We start from the raw sequence: 22,475 nt of genomic DNA on the forward strand, positions 1-22,475 counted from the left end.
TGGTATTTGAGATTAGGATCCACTCATCTGTAGGACTGACATCGGTAAGAGCAAGAAAGAAGGGAAACCTGCCCCTTCTGACTTGCACTTCTATTGCACCCAGAAATGCCCACTCCAGGATAAACAGACAAACCTTGTTTCTTTTCTGTATAACCTCTCTGAAGTTATGAAATAGCATAAGAATGAAGTCAATCGCCTTTATTAAAGACTTACCGTTCTAATCTTTTTTCAGTACCCCCTTAACGTGCATGCAGTGCACAATAAACAATGCTTAGCTCTTTCGCATTTCAGAGCGCTGGACTGATATTAACTAGCTAATCCCCAAAATCTTTGTTAGAGGCAGATAAGAATTATCTGAGTTTTACAGAAGGGGAAAGAACAGTTACTGAAATCTAAGCGATTTGCCTAATGCAACGCCACTGCGTCAGTGCCGAACATCACCTAGGCTGGAGCAAAGCTGCGCTTGCAGCTTGGTGCCGTTCTCAGACTTGCCCGAGTCACCTGGCTGTTAAACACCCCAGCACGTCTCTGGGCGTATCAGGCATGGGACAGCAGAAAATAACCGTCACATGATGTTGCTTCTGCCGGAGATGAAGAGCTGAATAGCAGCAGATGCTAAAAGTGGGCAAGTCTTCATCCGTGAGCAAGTTACTTTGTGAAAACACCCCTGCATAGTCTAACTAGCGGTTTATTAGGTGAGTTGGTTGACACTACAGCTAGTGGATACGTAGTGCTTATATCTCACTCCCAACTGGCAAAGAAAACAACTAACGTCCCCAGTGAGAAAGATCACTCGTTTTAAATGAAGCAAGTGCAACAAATGTGCTACAGGTCACAGAAAAATGGTAGTTTATGGTAGAGGTAAAGGAATAAGAGACTTTCACTTTTTTCAAATCAGCACAGATTGCTAGTATTTTCATTCTTAGCATTTTATGGTAACCTAGTGATAAAGTTTTACGTTCAGCAGTGTCTCTGCTGGTTTAGGAGAGCTGGCGCTTCCACCCAGGACATTTTTGCATCGCTAAGATGGCACAGTCACCTCCCTGGCATTTTGCACACAGATGCTAGGATGACCGTCCTACAACTAGGCATGTCTCAGCAGAGAGTCGGGTTTTGCTCACCTCTCCACTCATGCCCTCCCCATCCAAACCATGGGAGCTGCTCCTGGCCTTGGCCGAGCTGCCCAGCCTGGTCACCTGGAGGAGGAAGCTTGATGGAGATCCTGGCAAGTGTGGGGCCTCCTCATGATCCCTTATCCACTCGAGCCTCCAAGCAGAGAACCACTGGGCAGCATCTACCATCTCCCTGGACACCTTCTGGGAGTGGTTAAGTCCCGTCAAGAGCGTTCAGTGTTCCCTACCAGTTTGCCCTCCCAGTCCATGTCTGAGCCTGCCATCCACACACCTCTTCCCCCCCGTTATCAGTTGTCTATTCTCCTCGTGTTTCTTTTTTTTTTTCTAGCCCTCTCCCATTTCAGGAGTGCTTCACAGGTTGTTAGACTGTGCTACTGCTCAGCCCTGACAGGAGAATGACAAAATATCCAAGCCAAGAGATACTAACGGGATTTACTTCTATCTATACTGCAACTGTCCTGGGAACTGAAGTCTTCCATCCTGACTGTCAACCTAGCACCTTTCATTAGAGTGAAAATACAGTACTTTCAGAAACTAATTAATTGCAATTGCTGATGCTTTAGCGGGAGATGCTAAGTGGAAGAGGCGGAGGAGAATTCCCCCAAGTTACTCAAAGTTCTTTCAGCTGTGGATCAGGAGCAAACATGAAGGCATTAGCCAGGATAATTACCCTATTAATCTTTAAAAATGACAGTTATATAAAATATACCCTGCTGATTAGATATCAGATGGAGTTGTAAAAACTGTACAAATATTATATTAATCACAGGCCTGTATTAGAGAAGTCTAATCATTAATGCCAGCTGAGAGCATGTTATCAAAGTTGATAATGTTAGAAACATAATCCAAGTGGTTTATGAAGTGGAAACTGAGCCTGGGCTGATATTTCTCTGGAGCAGACACAGCATGCGTTATTCCTCGATCTCTCTTAAAAGCCCTTTGGGTGGAAACACAGCCACGGTGGGAGAGACAGGGCACCCTCTGGGCCGCATGGTGAGCGCTCACACAGTGCACAGGCAAAGCAGGGTGGGTTATACCGTGGTGGCACACAGCATCCCAGCGCAGCGGCATGGGCCAATACCCTACTCCACCTGGAGGAGCTAACCACGTCTTCCTTGCTTCTCTGGGGACACAGAGAGCTCCCTTGGTGTTTGCCCATGCTGAGTGGGGGAGGGAAGGCCCCACACTCAGCTGTTGGGACCTCTCTTCTGCAATAATAGAGAGTCCGAGAATTAGGAAAAAAACAGTCAACCTCAACTTATTAAACGATCAAGGCTTTTTGTTACCAGGCTGCCCCCAAATTTCCAGGGGAAGTTTGCATACGCTCTGCAGAGACCACACTACGTGCACAGATTGCTTTCCAAAAATATGAATCGAGACACTACTGCAAAAGCTCTGTAGCTACGTTTGGAAAGACGAAGGCAATGGCTCAAGTATGGGACAAGATCTGAGAGACTTGCACAGCGGCTATGCAGAGGAGCAGGTTTTCAGGAGAAAGGAGGGTCTCTGGGGACTGTTCCAGGCATGCTAGGCAGCATGAAAGAAGGGACAAAGCAAGAGCTGGGAGAGGAGACCGAAAGAACAGTTGCTGATTTCACAGGAACGGAGACAGAGCCACTGAACTGTCCGTGGCTTTCACTGCAGACGTGCAAAGGGTCAGATCACCGTCTTCAGTAGTTACAGCTTCTGCAAATGAGCACGTTTCTGCCAGGAGCGGAGAAGACAGGACAGCCACAACTTTTCCACCAGTTACCTTTGCAACTACCAGTTACCTTTTAAAGCTATGTTGTGACAAATGTGAAAGACTTATGTACTGATCTAGCATGTTTTAAATCTAGCATGCAGGCAAAGATCTTTGTTACGGGCTATACAACTGAGCCACAAAGCCACTTAATATTAATCTGTTCAGGTGTCTGAGCTGACTATCATTCTGAGATACGTTATGTCCAGAAGGAACGGGAGACGGGCAGGAGACTGATCAGTCCTTTATAACAGAACTGATAATATTCCTTTAACGTAGTGATCTAACACACTGGTCTTGTCCCACCTCGTTCCGACACCCTGAGAATCAGCAAAAACGAGTAGAGAAACACACAGGAGGTTTTATACTCTTATATCAGGAAGACATCTGGTAAGCTGCCTAGATTCATGCTTCTGTTCAGGTGCAAGTTTGTGCATCTGGCGTTGCCCTCCTGTGCACAAAGTCTATTTACAGCAGTCTACGAGGAGTAAGATACCCTTTCTGTGGAGGCATCCTACAGCGACCACACACAGTTAAGTAAAATGTCTCTGTTTAAACCTGTCAGGTTGCTCCTGAATGTTGTAATACGAATGTGTTCACCCTTCAGTGGTGATATCCAGTTCATAACTTTTTGCTTGCTGGCAGAGAGGATAACTTCATGCTTCATTGCGTCCTTACACAGTGCTCTGCACATGTTCTCTAGACAGTGCCTGCTGCTGAGTTCGGAGAAATGATAAGAAAGGGTTCAGCAACTGCTTGTATAACCTGTAGCTCATAAATTGCTTCAAGCTTTCCTGAAACCACGTGTCACACGCAAGAGGCTTTATCCTGTTTGTTCCCAAAAGGCTATGGCAACTACCATCATTGGAAGGCCACAAAAATAGGGACATTCTATAAATCTTCAGCAGCCAAGACCTAATAAGACTTCAAATGGGCATCAGCTTCAGCTGTAGTTGTAAGCTATATCTACACGAGTAATATAGTAATATAACAGGCCAGGGACTATTCTCTGGTCTTGAGGCTGGCTGATGTAGCACAATTCAGCTCACATCCAGACATCTGAACTCTTTCTCCTCCATAACAAGGTGGCCACAACCAGTGATCCCTCACCCGTGCTAACCCTAAACCACATTTGGGCATTGCCTGGGAGAATGCTGGCTATCCCAGGCCAAGCACGCTGGGGTCATGCAAGCAGCTTAAAAGTATGGACAACCCCGTGCAAGCATTCAGGCCCTGCCCTGCTCCGTTCAATATCAGAGATGCAGTTGAAAGCTGCAGGTGAAGTCTGGCAAAAAAACCCACCTCAAACGTGCTAATGCATGATCCACAAATGGCAGATGTATGCAGACTACCTTCAGATTTGATTTTCAGCTGTCTGCTTTCATTGTGCATACTGGCATCTGTCCATGGGAAGCAAATTCTGCAATCAAAAATCCACGGTGGTTCACATTTCATCTCCCCCCAAATCAGAATTATTTCTTGTCATACACAAGGTATTCCAGTTGAGAGGGTCAGAGAAGGATGTACCCTAGAGCTCCTGTGGTTTCTGACATTCTGAACTACCTGACATCCACACAAAAATGCAGACTCTCTTTTTCCTCAAATATGCTGCAAGGCCTACCAAGTATACGGCAAATCCAATCAATCTCATGCCCAGAAACTAAAGGGCAGCACTTCGTAAAGGATTGTGCGGAGCCTCACTGTGAATTCTCACTATTTTCCATGGCACTAGCATAAAGCCAGACTTCTGCTTGTTGGTTGCACTTCCCCCAGAACACCTAATGCTTGAAGCTGTGCTGCTCTGTGCACTGAGGTAGCCACAGCTGTAGGCGTGGTGGACTGCATCTCACCTTGGCCACTACTCAGCCTGCATGCCCAGTGTGACTTCTGATATATCTCACCAGAAAGGTCTGATTGTTTGCCTTCATAGTCTGGAGGAAAAGTGGAATAACATCTCCTCTCAACAGTTTCAAGTTTCTGAAGTCTTCATTCTTCTCCAATGTGTGCTGGAAACAGATTTCTTCTGCATCTTCTTTGATATGGCTAAGGGTTTGGGACCAGGAGAGGAACAGATGCATTCTGTGTCCTTGAGGGATTAGGAACTGGATCCAAATTCCTTCTGTAATAGTAGCTGTTAGAACACTGAAAAGCCCACAATTTTCATACCTAACTCCTGAATTGACTTAAGCTCTCAAACAACAGTAACAGTATTTGGTGACATATTCAGTGACAAGCATTAGAAGCCCTGAGGGGTGAGATACGATACTGCTCTGGTCCAAAGCCTGGCTCTTCTTGGTATTACTTGTCTGTTACAGTAGGTTTAGCTGAAGATGCCACTGGAGGGCATCATGTTTTACAGAATGAAACAGCGACACTCCTAAAACCTGGAAAATGTAATGACACTGAATTCTCTCAACATGCTGCGGCCTCAAGTGACTTATTTGCTGAATAAACTGGTGCTAGAGACTGTTTACAAGGTGCAGGGCAGCTTCACTTTGGTGCCACCGTGGCAGGTAGCCCTTCTTCACTCACTCTCAAAGCCAAGCCAAGTTTTAGCAGTCTTCTCTTGAAGCTGCACTCCATCCTGTGAGAAAAAATACCAATTCCCATCTGGAGATTCGTTTTCAGGCCTTTGTGCAACCTTTTTTGCATCAGCTTTAAACCTTGAATGTTTGAAGAATGGGACACTCAACAAAATTAATCTGTTTTTCAGGGTAGTCTAAGTCTTACTGGGTTTTAAGAAATATTCATGGACTGCTCCACAAATCAAGTTTCAGTTGTATAAACTGAAACTTAAACATGCTCAAAGAAGCAAAGGACAACTTGAGCACCTGCATGGAACATGATAAAACTTTAGCATGCCGTGTTCTTAAAGGAATGAACTGGCTGAAGGGAGAACAAAGCTTGAAGATCTCTGGACAGTGCTGCACAACCACCAAATATTAGTCCAGAGAAATCAAGTTTCTCCAGAACTAATCTTCATAAATACACTTAAAGCTTCAAAAGATCCCTGAAATTAAAAGCAAAACAAAAAAACCCCAATAAATAAACCTCCCAGTCTCTCTCTCCAGAAATTCCTGTAAGTACAGGTAGCAAGACTGAGCAGCAAAGTCTGACTTTCACTAGAAGTTTCATTTCACATACCAGCAGATTGTAGTATTTTGTGTTTCAGGAAAAACACAGAAGACACATATGTGTTGCCTTTATATGTACTGCTCTTCCAGAGACTATAATTTCATGTGCAGTAGGTGAATGCGAAGCTACAATGCAATCCATGTTGATTTAGTCAAAAACAGGTAAGCTAATGCAAAGGAAAGATGATATGCAAGCATGGATGCAACTGAGACAATGTTTTGCTGAGCCTGGAAGGAAAAGAAAGCAAAAGAGAGGAGGAAGACCAGCAGCAATTGTACACGAGGTTTATAATGACAGTTCAGACATTTTAAGAATATCAGAGAAACTTAAACCTTGGCTTAAAACTAGATCCTGCTTAAGAAATCCTTTTAATTTTCTATCCAACTATAGATGAAGATGAGAAAAAAGCAACAACCCTCTTTCCATGCCTTCCCTCCAACACCATTGACTATGAAGCAGAATGGGGAGATCCTTGACCTGCTACTGTGAGTGAAACATACGACAAAAAATCTTGCAGTTTGAAAAGATACTGTAATAGGATGCAGTTGGCAATAACACAAACCTGAGCTGTAGCTATCTGTTGATGACTGCGAGATGGAACGGGAAAGTGAACGGCGACCAATCTTCGTTGGGCGCTTGTTAAATTCTTGCTTTTGGTCAGCAAACTGGATCTGTTGAGAGAAAGTTCTGATTAAATCAGATGTAAAAAACCCAACAGTCTGACATAGAAGATTAAGTCCAAGAACCCAAAGTAATTCTCAGAACCCAAAGTCTGTGTCTGAGCAGACGGTAACATCATTTCAGTTACAGGCTGAATTGCAATGTCTATTATTTAAGTGGGGAGAGGGGACCCTAAGTTGGCTTAGTTTAATTTCAGGCCCTCCGCCACCCGACACAGGTTTATAAATACCCTGGAGCTCCTCTTGTAGCCATCTACAAGCATACAAATTAGAAGGCTTGAAATGCTTCTGTTCCCGTTACGCATAAACTTATTTTTCCCAAATGATGCCAGTAAAAGTTATTAGTCACAAGAGAGTGATATTAGGGCCTGCAGAAATCCGTGGAACTGATGAGGAGAGTGATCTGTCTTGCTGTATTTAGTGTCATGACTAGTATGAGATGCCCTTTCTTTGCTGAACAAAACACAAAAGGCAAAAAAAACCCACTTTGCGTAATGAATGCCACTTCCAGCTGCATTCTATATTCAGAAACATTTAAGATTAGACATGTCATCTAGGGCCACTGGAACTGACGGGAGTATGGCTGCCTGGAGAAACATGCCAAGGGAGCGAGAGAGAGAGAGATAGCAACTACTCTCTTTCATGGTCTCAAACGTTGGCCCAGGACTGTGGTCGCCACGGTCAAGGAAAAGACACAAGCAGTAGCCACAGGATAAGACATGTAAATGAAGTGATGCGGGACACCAGCCTGGCAAAATGTAATTATCCAAATCGGAGAGAAGGAAATAGGAACTAACAATATTATTTACCAGCAATGCCCACAGTAATAGCACAGTAATGGATACAACATTAATGCTCTGTGGGATTCTGCATTTACCCGCTAACGTTTTTAATGGTGCTCATCTCATTGCGACAAATTGATAGTGGATTAGAAATACCAGACTGCTCAAACTGAGATGAAGAATCAAACCCATTTCCATTTCAGTCATCACCAACCCGTTAGGATTTTACAGATGCAGCCAGACTCCTCCCTAGTAAGACCTGTGAAGCCCCCCAAGACCATCAGTAGGTTTGCAAGCCGCTGAGTACCACCTGGCAAGCTGGTCTGACACGGTGCAGGGCAAGGACAGACTCAGCCCTGCCATGTGTTACAGCTGCGTTAGCTGCCAGGCTAGCAGAGATAAATACCTATTTTAAGTCAGCCAAGTTGATCTACTCCAAAGCATGCAGAGGACAGAAGAGACAAGCAAAGAGGTGTCATTTTTATCTAGACACTTTTCAGGGTAAAACGACATTTAACATTTGTATTAATAGAACAGGTTCCCTGCCAGTCCCTGCCCATGTGCTTCAAGCCTTTCCTGGATGAAGCATCTCTTAGCAGAGCAGACCCTCTCTCCAACTCTTGTTCTACTCCTGCCCTCTGTTGAAAAGATCAGCAAGAAGGCCAAACAGCCAATATTTGCTTACTAGAAACTGCCTAAATCCAGGTTTTCACATAAAGCAAACAACCACTCTAACAGAAGACATCACTGCCAGATAGGGTCAGAGGTTTACTAGGGATTTTACAATAGAAACTTCACCGCCTATTCCTTGTCCTCAGACCTTTAATGTCCCATTGACGTGGATCTATCAGCCCAGCTCAAGAAAAAGCTCCAAGTTGTCCCATTCTGCTACCCACTTCAGTAACAACCTTAAGCCAGTGACTGCAAAGGACCCACGAGTTACTACACGCGCTCTAATAGATCCTACAGCTGCTCAGTCTACTTGCCCCGTCCGAGGTTACACAGCACACAGGCCTACAGTTTTAGGAGGTCTTTTAACTCCCAGTGCTTATCGTCTTGTAAGCTAACCACCAGTGCTCCAAATATGTTTATGATTTGTGCTAAATCTCAGTGAAATTGAAAATATAATTTCCACTTGCAAAATTCCTTGGACTTTGCTATGGGCATAAACCGACTCAGTCTGGTGCAAAGGGATTAAATATTTACATCTTCAAAATACTGAAAGCCATTAATTGAGTGCATTAACTAAAACCGTGGGGTATTCTGAGAAGTCAGTTTTGTTTAAAGAAGTCATCTAGCCATAAAGAACTGGATCCCTTCCTAGGAACTCCAATTCGAGCCCCGAGGTTTAGGCAGCGGCACTGCACGCTGCAGCGAAAGGTCTGCCCACGTTACAGACCCAATCCTGCTTCTCGGGCTAGCAAGCAAACGCTTCACCATCACGACTACACCGGCGCGGCTCTTCAGCTCTCGGGGGACACAGAGAAGGTCAGGTGAGAACTTGCACTTGCAGTGCACCAGGCACCACGGCACAGACCCTGCTAGAAAAAGACGGAAAAAAGGGAAAAGGTGATGGAGCTCTCTGGTGGCTATTTCAGATTCCTCTGCGAATTCCAAGTTTGACCTAGCCCTGGGACAAACAGTCAAAGCTAGTGGGGAGGAGGGAAAAGGCCTGCAAAAACATGTACTGCAGCACCCGCAGGTCTTTCTTCTGCTAATCTTAAAGTAAACAACAACAGAATTACGCCAGATCAGGAAGGACGCGGCAAAAAGCATGTCGAACTGACGTTACAATCAGGAGTTGCGTTCCAGATTAACACCTCCGATCCACGTGAGGTAGGGTCTTTGCACGTACAAGCCACGTTTTATATTCTTTTCTAACACCACTTCTTAGCCTGAAAGAACTTTTTTTTCTTTGAAAACAAATCCCTCAGCAGCTGAACAGCTTCATCAAAGCACCAGCTTATTTGAGAGATATGGTGCTCTAGGCAAAGTGAGACATGCTGGAAGTCTAATAAGGGTGAATAATTTGTATTATCGACTTCAGGAGTTCTGCAAGAAGTTCTGTTAACATTTTTCTTTCCAACATCATCTATTCAAGGATATTCATTGCAACTACTTTTTTAGGAACAGTGATATTTATAATTGCATTCAGATATCTCAAGGTACTGGTAGATGTAAGACAGGTAGACAACTACATGCTGAAAAGCACAATAAGCCATGGACCAAATTAAGCAGAACTAAACTGGACTTTATGAAGTCCTGCCACAAGCAGGGTTCAGCTGAGCAAGGCTCTGACTTCCACCAAGTGCCACCCAGTCCCCAGAACAGCAGCAGCATCACGGTGCGCAGGGGAGAGGTGTCTTCCAGGTCAAGTCTCAGGTATGTTTTTAACTAGCATAACATTTCACCATCTTCTTCTAACTTTATCCATTGAATAACAGACAAGGGTGGGCAAGAGCGAATGATGGAATTTGACTTATTTGGGACAACTATTGTATCCACCTTCAGTGCTATTGCATGCATGCGTGCATAGGTACATATAGTAGTGCTGGCAGCGGTATACCTTCGAGACAGTTTCTACAACAGGTCTTCAATTTAGAGTTGAAATTTCAGCAACACACGCTCAATCCAGTTGGAAGAATAGCATGGAGAAGTCTCAGTTAAAACTATACTACGTGGCACACTATTCAGCAAAGCGACCACACAATATATTGTGTGCCGCTTGCACCGGGATCGCGCTACACCTTGTCTGCATCATAGACCTGGTATTCAAGCCCAGCACAAGAAAAGTTATTTGATTACTGGTGGAACTTGTTCAACTCAAACAGAAACCTCTCTAACCTAACAGCCAACTTTGCATGAGTTAATGCTCAAATGACAGATGGTGAAGCCTTTGAAAACTACAAATACTTGGATTTAGGAGGCCAACCTGCTCTGTAATTATATGTATGCTGCTGCTTCTAACAACCATGTACCTCCAGCAGGAAAAACAATTCAAACCTAACTTCCAGAGCTACAAGGGTTAATGACTTCTAAATGCATGTGCATGCTCACTACATTTTAAATGAGATAAGCTACACTTCTACCTGAGGAAGCTGCCTAGGATTTCCACCATGAAGGTCAGCTCTATGCCGCTCTACAGAGCAAAAGAGCAAGTCTTGCCGTCCAAGGTTTTAATATACAGATTAATCACAGGCAGCCTCCCTGCTCAGAAATCTATTTACTCCTGCATGTTGCTCCAGGTGGTCTGAAGAACAACCCTAGAACAACACGTTTGGCTCAACACTTCACCGTCTCAAACCTCCTGGCAGAAAATGAAGAAAAGTTCTCTGGAGATCGTGTTTCTACCTAACTGGTGAAGGGGCTGAGTCAATCCCATAAGTAAGTGATTTTGGGGAAGAGCAAGGAAGGGAAGGAAAAAAAGCAGGGGTATAGAGAGAAAAACAAATGGACTTTTTAGTAGAAAGACAAGAGTACAGTACCTAAATGCTGCCCTCACCTGGGCTTTAATCCCTGAATCTCCATTCACATTGTACTTCTTCTTGTTCGGCATGATGGTCTTACCTAGGGCCCTTCCGCAACTCTTCCAGTCCGGGCTAGCGGCTGGCCATTCCTTTATACCTCCCAGCACCGGTGATCCTGTCTGCTCTGGTTTCAGCTCTCGGGTGGAGGGAGAGGGCGGGAGGAAGGAGGAAGGTAAGGGGAAGGCTACGCTTGCCCGGATTTGCAGGCTCCCTCTGAAGGGCCCTTTTTGGCAGCAAAGAACCCCAAGACGTAATGAGGCATTCCTCCCCGCGTCCCGCGAAACAAGCCCCGGTTCTGGTTTAGGCTGAATTACAGTGTTTGCCTGACCTCTGAGCAGTTAGCAGCAGTTGTTAACATGGCCTGGCTTGTGTGTGCATAACAATAGCTTATTTATATAACCAGAACATTTCCTTGCTTGCTATAATTAACTTGCTAATTAGGTTCTTTTTACCTTGGGTTCTCCCCCCACCTTCTTTCTCCCCAATGTCAGATGATTACCTTAACAGAGCCTCATTAGAACAAAATTAACTAATGAGCAACTGAAACAATGAAGGCATTTGTTCGATGGCAAAGTGTTTTTTAATTATGCCAGCATCCCTTCCTCCCCCACGGCAGCAAGCACAGAGCCCTCCGTCCTTGGAAGGGTCAAGCCAAGCCTTCTCAACAGTGCTCGGTCCTCCCCCAAATCACTAACTCCCACCTAGCTGCCCGTGAGTCAGACTGTGCCTCTTCTCCTGGTACAGGTACCCACCAGCGCGGGGAGAGGGCAAAGGACAGTCCCACGGAGAGGTCGGACGAGATGCTTGTTTTGTCCCTGACCATGTACCCAAGACAATTTCTATACAGAACTTCCACATTTACTCCCAAAAAAGAAGGTGTTGTGAAGCTACAGTCCACGGCCAACTTACCTCAAGTCCAGTTCTAACTAAACAGGCAAACAGCTCTTCCCCACGTACGAGTACAGATACATGCTTTGGGAATAATTTATCAGTGATTTGATATTATATTGCTCTTCGATAGCTGCTGATGTTATCCCATGGATAGTATAGCATGATAGGGAAAATGCTTCCAGGAAAACATTGCTGGTGAGTGCCCATGCGGAGTGTTTCTGCAGACCAGCATGGGCCATAATGGAATTTTATATTTCAAGGAATCTAAGAGCAGTAAACTTTTAAGACTAAGAAATCCTGGGAAATATGAAAGCGTATACCTGCTTTGAGAAGGGGAAAACCAGAATTTCCTGCTTTAAGGAATCTGCAGAATAACTGGAAACAGCATGCAAACCTCCCCAACTCTATCTATCTTCTGCATTAAGCCCTAGAGATGCCTCCTTCACAAATGAGGTACAGCTGCTCTGCTTGCTGCGGGTAGCTCTGCGGGGCAACGCGCCTGCTGTCAACACGCAGCAGTGCCACCCAACCGCGCAGGACGACAGAAAGGAACGGTGGCTTAAAAACGCACAAGGGCAAAGTCATTCCTCAATCTGGAAATATGTCAGGACATTTGAGATTGGGATTAACACCATCTGCATCAAATAAGACTAAAGTCAAAGCTGTGTTTTCGAAGTAAGTTTTTATTTTTGAATTTTATCAACAACTGTCTTCATGCAAAATCCTAACAGATGCTACTCTATCTCAGTGTGAACTAGTTAAGAAAGGCCTGAAAAGGGAGGAGGAAGCTAACCTTAACTAGCACCACCAAGGCAGAAGCTACTTTTTCCACTAGGATCTCATGCCGAGATAGCTAATTCAAATGGCTCTCCATGGAAAAATGAAGCCTTTTTTGTGGTGAAGATCAAGTCTAAGACATTAAAATTAAAAGCCTACATAAATATACTAAACATGAAGTTCTTTCCTGCCCCTCCAGTGATGCAGTCCACGACTCAAGGACCTTCTGTGAGTTGAAATCTGGCTCAATCTTGAAATAAAACCAGGGAGAACTATGTTCAGTCCTAGTAAAATCCAAGTTGTCACTACAATTTAATGAGCTATGCATAATTAAAAACTACCTTTTAAACAAGGCTGAAGGACAATCTTACTGCAACTCTGTGCTAATTCAGCCATATGGCGTGCTCTCCACGCTAATTTAGCCATGTTGGGGGCTTGTAACATTTCCTATGCTTTTTAAATTTGTTAAATGAAAACTTAATGGTTTGCGCAATCTACAGGGTTTACACTGCAAGAGGAATTACCTTTGTAAAGTCTCTGAATTTGTAAACTCTGTGGACACCGCGTTTTTGTAATGTTAGCTTCTTAAATTGTGGATTTCCTTTTTTTGAAGGAACAGCGGGAAAAAGCAACAGGGGCTACCAATTCTGTGACGCTGGCACCTAGTACGGCTTTGCTAACAGCTTACAATTCCACCTGCAGCAAACCTGTGAACGACAGAGCCAGTTATGCACCTAATTAAAACACATCTACACGCACATAAAACAACACGTCAAGTTTGTGAGCCTTGCGACCGGCCGCTATTTGGTTATTCCTGTGACAAAGCAGCTAGAAAGTCTCTTTTTGACGGAAAAATTTCTCATCCGACTGATGAGTTTTACTCACTTGTCTACAAATGAAAAAGATTACAACGGAAATAATTGCGCAGCTTAAATCAGAACGGATGTGACGGACACGACCATGCGGATGCTACGTGACCCTTCCTAGCAATTCTGCCTCAGAAGAAAAACATTTCACCCGTAGTCACAGCTTTTGATACCCTCGAGAAAAGCCTTGCTCCTGCCTGCAGGTATGAAATGGAGATACAAAAGAGCCATTTGCCCGAGCTCGCGGCAGGGCAGCCTGAGCCCAGGGCTTGCAGCTCCCAGACCCGGGCTGGAGACCAGACTCTGGAACCTCCTCCTGGTGTCTCACTGCTGTTCGGGACGGAAAAGCTGCTTTACTACAACAGCGCGGCACGCAGTACTCAACTGGCCAGGCCAGATACTCCGTCTCCTGTTCCACTTTCCACCATGAAACTGGAGATGGGTATGTAAACATCAGGTGTGAGCATCTGAAATGCATCCGAAAAGGGAAGTACTCCCTTTCTGCAATATCAGTTTTGTTTTCTCCTTCACCATGACGTTCCTCCCTCCTTGCTTGAAATGATCTGTAACCTTCAGCTTTAGTGTTTCAGGTAGCTTCTGTTCTCTTCTTAATCCACCTCCTTAACGACGCTCAGATTTCTAGATCATATCATTGCAAGAAAGGGATTGTCCAAAACCACTTATTCCATAGTTTCACATGCCCTAAATTAATATGTAATCCTGACAACACTGCTCGCTGAGCCAAAACTTTAACTAAAGCTCCAAGTGTTTAAGATTCCAGCTCTACAGCCAAAAGGTCACATGGAGTCTAACTCCAGGCTTACCGCATACATTTTAACCCTTTGGGGTCTTCTTTCTAAAACGGTTTGAGAATTGCCAGGCTAAGGCTGTTTTCACCTCCAAGATGACAGATAGCGAGACCCTCTGCTGTCTAGGAGTGAGCAGTTAACCACCTGGGCCAAAGCAGCGTCCAAATGCATGAGAAATCCAAGTGACCTGCCTGATTCTTGAAGACCACGCACCACCAGACGGTTATCCCATGCTTTGCAAACTCCCAGCCCAGCGTATTTCTAACTCACAGTGAAAATACCAGACCGTGGCCGAACAATTTACTGTATTTTACTAGGATTGAGATGATTTCAGTCCTCAGACCTCTGAGATGATTGCTAGTGAGGACAGAATCGCGGTCCATTTCTATCAGCCATTCCTCCCACCCTCATGGCTCAACGGGACCAAGCATCCACGTTCAGATAGTTTGGGAATACGTCACTCATCCAGACCTAAAAAAACCTCCCCCCCACGACACCCACTGCTAGGCTACTTTGTTAAAAAAAATCCCCCTGGGCCAACATCAACCAAGCTGCAGGTGGAAGAGGTTCTGTAGGTAAAACCAAGCTCTTCCGACACCTTAGTACTTATTTACGCTTCCGGGATAGCAAACGGCAGCATTTACATCCGACGCACGATCGACACGAGCACAGCCATCCCTGGAGGGTAACTGGAGGGAATAGGAAGGAGGCTTTCAAAACAAGGAAAAGAACAAACCCCTAAACCAGGGGGACCTGGGTGGACAACGCCAAAGGAAAAGGAACGGAGAAACTTCCCCCCTCACCCCCAGCCGTAAAACGGATCCCGTCGTCATCCCTGGGTCTGTTGTTCATAGCAGCCCCATGACAACGCCGGCAAAAGAGGAGAAGTTATTTCCATTTTGTTTCGAGTTGCTTAGGCAACAAAAGGGCAATTTGTGTTTAACAGTCAGAAGAAAAATAAAACTGTAGGATCACAGAAGTCAGGGATGGAAAACACCTACTGAGTCACCACAAGGAATGAGTACGTTATCTCCACCGGTCAGTGTGTTTCCCACTGCCCTCAGCTCACGCGGGACCTTAGAGGGCCGTTACAGAGACCCGTATCTGACGGAAACCCGGGGTCCCGTGTCCCACCGTCACCGGCGCGCCGGCTCAGGGAAGCCCCTCCGAAGAAATCCTTCTGCTTCGGCTGGGAGGGTGCGGGTGGGAAATGACTTTCCCCTTCGGCAGCAGCTTCCGTTTAGATCAGATTATTCATAAAAGCATTTTATTTTCTTTTATATCAATCTGACAGCCCCCTTCATACGCTTTCTAAAAAGCATTTCTGGATAGTAGTTTGACAGTTTTGCTACTACACAATCTAGAAGAACAAGCTTTCCCCCCCAAAATTGCTTACCATTATAGGGAAAGACTATCCTACCAATTATCTAAAGATTATTAGAGATTATGTAATTAGAGATTATCTAAACTATCACTCAATTACACAACACGAAATTACCGAAACCTTCACAAAGACGACACTTAGCAGAGTCAAAGCAGCATTTCTGCTTCACGCATTCACTGGTTGCAGAATTTTAAAAGGTCCAGATTCAAAAATTCAGGATCTCATTATTTTCTTCCCATCTATTTTGGGATGAGAAATACATGTGCTACAACTGCACATAAATGAAGTTTCTTATGGGCTCCCCTGACCAGAGCGAATAAATATTTGCTCAATGCCAACGTTAAATCCAAGTTATAGACTATATATGAGAAGCTGACACTGGATTTTCTACCCAATTAGGGAAATACTATGACCTCCAATTTGGTTCTCAGCAGATTAAATGACTTTGCCTTGCATCGTTCCTCAGGCCTGTAAAATTCCAGTTCTCCATCGCAGCCCAGGAACAGTTCGGATGCAGCCCTGCAAACCCAGATCGTACCAGGAGGCTGTGCTGCAAATCCCCTCCCAGCCGTAAATTCACAGACTACGGGAGAACTTGCATTTTAACCTTTACACAACGCTTGTACTTGTGATAAGCAAGGCAGAAGGGATTATTATTCAGTTAAGAAATTGTTAATATTATTATTCTGTAAGTAATAAAACTGGTGTTGTAGTATATGTAGGATCTTGGTCGGAACACTTCTTAAATCTTCTCAAAGTCTGTGAATATTAAAACACGAGTATAAAAGACTGCTTAAAATAAATACCTTAAAGAAGATGAGCATTTTACAGCCTCGGCTAATCATTACTTAAAATGTGGTTGTTCACTTCCACGCTGGCCCAAGAAACCACATAAAATGCAAATTAGTTGAGTCAAAATACTGATTAAAAACCTTGCTGGAGGACATAACTATAAGCCCTTCGCAGATGCAGTCGGATACCAGAGCGGCTTTAAACCATCTTAAAAAACATAGGTCCACACTGCAAAAAGAAACTGCTAGAGCCGTATAAAAAAACGTTGCATTTGAACGAAGTTTCTGTCACACAGCCCTGATCCCAGGGGCATCGGATTCAACCTCATAAATACTCATGAATTATAAAGGAGGAAATTACGGAGGCTTTTTGCTTGCTTTTAAATGGGACTCCATACTTTACAAGCTGTTTCGAAGCACAAAACACCCACATTTGAAACAATAAAGTTGTAGATCATGCAACATTTTACCGCTACTAACCTTTAAATGCAAAAATTAATTTCCTTTTTGCTGATATAAATATGAGATAGTTTGGATTGAAGAATGAAAGAATTCAATTCTATAAAAATCTAATATGTGATGTGAGAAGCCAGATGATAAAGTGTAATTTTGCAAAAGGAGTGGGCAAAAATCCATAAAGTTTAAGAAACCTATGCTAGAGGTACATACTGTAGGATACTAAGGGGAATAATGAAGTTCAGATCAAATCAGCATGCACACACTGTATACACAGATAAACAGCAAAGTGAGAATATCTTTACATGTGTATATATGAGAATCCAAACTTTTTAATTATAGTGATCTAAAATATTTTTAGAAGAACTACCAAGAGCCATGACTTTAAAAATAGAAGTAGAAATATATGAACCATATTAGAATATATGAAATATATATGAATATGTGAAATATATAGAAATATATATAAAAATAGAAATAGAAAAATATGAGCAGAAACCTAGGAAGGAAGATACAACAGATATTGACAGGGAATTTCAGTGCTTCTGAAGTATCATGAACGTTTTTGAACCAAAATACATTGCACAGGCCCTTAGAGGACACATGAAGCTGACCTCCAGCTACGTGATCACTTGTCTTCCAAGTGCTGCCTACTTTCCGGAACAAAGTTGTTATATTTTCAACTACTTTGGGAATTCTTTCCATCAGAGAAGCAAAGCTGAGAAGAGTTTATTCTGATATCTGCCAGTCTCCATTCCAACCTTTTTAACTATCAACATGAAGCTGAGTGGTGCACGCTGCCCTGAGGACTGCAGTAAGCAATAGAGATGCAATTTCAACAACAAAATCCTATTTGGTAAAAAATGAATCCTATTTGATAAAAAGAAAAATCAAGTAGTCAAGATAGTCTTGCTACGCTGATCTTGCAGCTGATGAAACCGTCTTCTGAACACGATGCAAAATTTCTCCCGCTCCTCCTTCCCACTGGTCCCAAATTGCTACAAGAATTAGCTCTTAATGTAATGTATCTGCAAGACAGGGCACCGCACCGGGGACTCTTTCCTGTGCCGCTGGAGCATTTACAAGGCAGCTCGTGCTGAAGAATAACCCTGCCCTGGCAGAGATGGTCTAACGGGGCTCGTCAGCCTCTGGCTTTAACGATTCTCATCCTGGCTAAATGTCATCACACACCAAAGCAGAGCAAGAACGGAGCTTGGCCTAACGCCTCCTGAGAATGAGCTGCGCCCTTAAGAAACGAGGTAGCAATCAGTCGGCTGTGCGGTAATTAAAGTAATGAGCTAAAGAACTCACCATCCATTCTGGCACGTGGAAAGCAGAGGCGCTGGCGCTGCCATCCCAGTTCTCCATAGCTGAAAGTTTCCAAGCAAAGGGACGGCTGCTCGAACACGCAAAGGGCTCAACGGTGGCCGAGCCCAACTCAGATAGGATTCATCGGCGCATGCGGCACCGAGGCGTCCTCCAGCAGCGTCCTTCACATCAGCCTCATGAGTCAAGCGTCCGGACCAGACAGCCGCCTCCAGAAGTTCACTTAGTTCCTCATCTCCGTCAAAAATCCTGCGCTGGATGACTTCCTCCGCTCTGGATCACTTTTTTCCACTGGCCTTTCAGGGTGAACCAGGCTCTGCACGACCTTTAGCTTGGGCTCGGAGCAGAGCGCATGCTTGGCCGCCTCACTGCCGCGCACGGGAGACATCTCTCGGGAGCCCGCCTGCGTCACCGAAATGCTGATACCATGATCAATAAGCAAACCCGCACGAAGCAAGGTCAAGGAGGCACAGCTATTTTTAGGGCTAGGTGTCTCCTTGACGAAACAGCACGGCTGGCACCGTTAAAAGTTGGTGCAACCTCTGAACAAAATAGTGGATGGACCGCTCCAGTGCTGCAAGGATGCTTTCAGCTTTAAAATGAACACGGTCACCACTGAACCGCATGATCCCATGGGGACGTTTGGAAGCAGATGAGCGTTTTCAAATGATTGTGTTGAGCCCAGTCTCAGGAAGGAGCAGCAGCGAAGCAACCCGTGCCCGTCCGTGGACATAACGACGGTGTCGCTGCCTCGCGCCGCTGAAGACCCGAGCCGGCGTTTCTAATTAAACGGCAACCTTTCGGGGTCGCTCAATGCAGTGAAGGGCTCTGCAATCGGAAACTAAGGAGCCCATTTTGCCCCATTTTGCCTGAACCCATTTTGGTATTTTAACAGCACATTTCCACTAATGAAGCAAATGGGGCCAAAGCTGAGGTCGCATCGGCACCGTGGCTTGGTGGAGCCAGCTGGGACCACGATGGAAATTACCCTCCTCTGCCAGGAACCAACTGGCTGTTCCTCAGAAAACTATTTGCACAAGCGTTTCTTTGTCCTACTGAAACATGCTACCTGTGCTCCAGTACAAACATGCTTTATAAACACACGTCATTAAGCAAAGCTTTTTATTTGGTGCAATGTTTTGCAGAAACCTCCCTTCGCTAACTCTCTCCCTCGGAGGAAGGCTGCTCGTGAGCTCCTCTTCTGCCCACTCTGGCAGCCTGCTAAGGGACCGGGCTGCCGAAACCACCATCTTCTACAGCGTCACTCCGGGCCTCCCCTTGGTCTGCGCTAAAGGGACAGCAGAGCTCCGCAGGTTTCCTTTCGTGCGCTGTTCTCTGATAAAACGAACTATTTTAAGTGCTAGACATTTTGCATTTTGCTGGTTCTGGCTAGCAAAGGGTCGCACGCAGCTAAGGGTGAGAAGAAGTCCAAGCGGGGTGACACAAGTCTTCTGACCAAAGACACCTAAGAGCAGAGTCAATACCTGCGCAACCAAGCACGACTGAAGTCGAGCAGATACATTTCGACCGCATCATCACCTGATTCAATTTACAGAAACTGGAAAAAGTTTGTGTTTTTCTTTTCTTTTCTTTTTTTTGGTGGTGTTTTCATATCGCTGAAGAATTGACCTCAAAACCATCTCACATACTGCTGGTGTCATAGGTGAGCCAGCTTAGGTTCTGAAGCCTGTTAAACGCAGGGAGTTTTGCTAATTTGAAAGTCAGAACTCTACATAAAATCCAGAATTTTGCTTAAAAAGGACAGGCAACCCAAAAAACAGACTTGCCAAAAACCAGCGTACCAGCACAGCAGGCTGCAAAAATAAATATATTCTACCTGCTGTGGACCCCAGGGACAAGTAGTTTAGCCTTCTCTGAGTCATGGTTTTCCAAGCTAATATAAGAACCATAAAGGATTTGTGCCCTCCGGGTGCTCAGATGCTGTAGAAGCTCAGTGCTACTATTTACCGACACCTTCAGCATAAGCACAGGAATCCATTGACTTTCTAATGCCGCAAACCACGTCACCATCCCAGGTCACTTCTCAAACTTACCCTTCAGCTTTCAAAAGACTTAAATAGAGGAAAAACACTGGCTGCTCCAGGAATTTTCAAGGGAGTTAATATTTAGGAGTCGCTTGAGAGCCGATTACATACACCGGCAATTCCTGCACGCAAGTTTTATATAACGCTGCTTACTAACAAAAGCCTAAGATACATCAAACACACAGAGGTGGCATTTTTTCACTGAAAATTCATGAAGAGTTAAAACTTCCAAGTTTTGGACAAATATCTGTTAACAGGAACCTCAACAGTACATTTGTCTGCAAAGAAGAAATGCTCCGTTCTTGCCGTTTCTCCTTCTGCTAGGGCCTTGCAACCTTCCTTTAGCACAACGAAGATACAAAAAGCAACTAAGGTATTCCGGCCTACGACTATTTCAGTTCTTCTTAAGTTTTAGGTGAAAAGAAGCTTTATTCCAGTTTTCACTGCAAAACAAAAGCTTAAAAATAAATGACGCAGCCCCCAGGTACCACGATGAAGCAGGGGTGCTTCAGAAGGGGTGCAGCAGCAGGGAATCCCATGGCAAAACGCCAGGTGACTTTAACGAGAGAGCTGTAACCATTTAGGGCACTAAGCCCGTAACGAATACAAAACTTGTACATTCCTCTTCCCCAAAGAGATGATCCCTTGGAGTGAAAGACAAGGAGGACATGGTGGAAACACTCTAAAAGAAAGTTTGCCTGTTGCCACCCTGTGGACGGTGGTTTCTAACACCCATGACTCCAATGTTTGTTATAGAAAGATGCAAGTTTTACCGTTGCATGGGGCCTTCTGGTGGCCTTCGGTGTCCCATGGTCTATTCGGTCACACCGCTGAGATAACCAGAAAGCTGCTGAACCATGCTAGGTACGTAGTCAGCTCCAGGAAAAGTGCTAATAAGAAGAGAGAAGGCTTTACAAAACCCACTTCAGCATAGGGATGAAATGCTCTTTGGGCCCAATGAACCAAGGACACATTTCGTGTCGCAGTATGTTTCAGAGCAGAGAAGAGAACTGGTTCCAATCTCGACAAATATAAGGCTTTTGGTAACTAAAAGCTAATCACCGAAATAGGTGAACAAAGCCCTGACTGGGGAATGAAAATTAGCAATTATCACTGGACAGCATGGAAATACTTAGCTTGCCAGACTGACCCCTCCACCGAAAAGCTGGGTAGAAGTTAATGACCGATTCAGAGCTGCTGCAGCAGAAGCACGAAAACGAGCCAGCCCTCCGAAGCGTAATACTCGACTGCTAAAACAGAAAGGTAAAGGCAGCTGAATGCAAGGCGACAGGCTGCAAAAGCTCTCCGCAGACACGAGGGGGAGCGAGAGCCCGCAAAGACAGCGCCGAGTTTAGGCCTCTCCCGTGACCTGCGTAGAAAAACGACAGAAAACTGAGTGATTTTCGGGACTGCGCAGCTTTACGTGCAGGCGTGATAGAAGCTTCTTCCAACACGCCGGTGCCATCAGCGCTGCTCAGAAAATTAACGGAGACAGGCAACGGCTATTAATCTCTTGCCAGTGTAAAAGGTGAGATAAGAGCAAGTCCCCACGCCGCGTCCCGGGTCCCTGAGCTGACATTAGCGCAAGCCGGCACATCCCTGATGAAGAGCTTTCGGCACAGCTCATCAGGGCACGCGCCCTTTCCTCTCCAGCTGCCAAAGTATTTGCTATTAAATGGACTAAGTCCCACTACTCTTTTTTTTTTTTTTTTGTCATTTTTTCAAATCACGGTTTTGCCCCTTCTCCCCTGTCGTGGCGTAACACAGACCACCGCGAGAGCCCAGCAGAGCCGGTGTTGTGCGGCCTCCGGTCTCCATTCCCGTCTTTGGAAGAGACATTTTTCCTAAGGGGCAAGCAAGTTATAATTTCTCCCGTTTTAAGGCTTTCTGCAACCAAGTCAACACCAGAATAAAAGCAGGGTCTTTACAGGAGCTGCGTAATTCTTGCAGAAGTTTTCAGTTTTACATAATATCAGTTCACCGCGGATGTGAGCATGGCACAGGCGGTTCAGACCACGGAGCAAGCTTTTTGCAGCGGAGAGGCACCAAGCATTTCAAAGGCTCGGGCAGTGCTTTCTTGAACATTTTTCAGGAGTCCTTTTCGGTTGGGTGGGCGCACGGTGGAGCCGTGC

General features: G+C 44.9%; 1 protein-coding gene across 1 annotated transcript in view; it reads right to left on the reverse strand.

Annotated features, from left to right (window-relative positions):
- The window catches only part of AHCYL2 (adenosylhomocysteinase like 2), a 113,139-nt gene that overhangs the window by 34,751 nt on the left and 55,913 nt on the right, over positions 1-22,475 (reverse strand). Inside the window, exon 2 of the mRNA XM_067317594.1 lies at positions 6,572-6,680. Within this exon, the coding sequence (XP_067173695.1) occupies positions 6,572-6,680 (109 nt within the window). The remainder of the gene's footprint in view (positions 1-6,571; positions 6,681-22,475) is intronic.

Source organism: Apteryx mantelli, chromosome 1, assembly GCF_036417845.1.
Source record: "Apteryx mantelli isolate bAptMan1 chromosome 1, bAptMan1.hap1, whole genome shotgun sequence".
NCBI classification, from domain to species: domain Eukaryota; kingdom Metazoa; phylum Chordata; class Aves; order Apterygiformes; family Apterygidae; genus Apteryx; species Apteryx mantelli.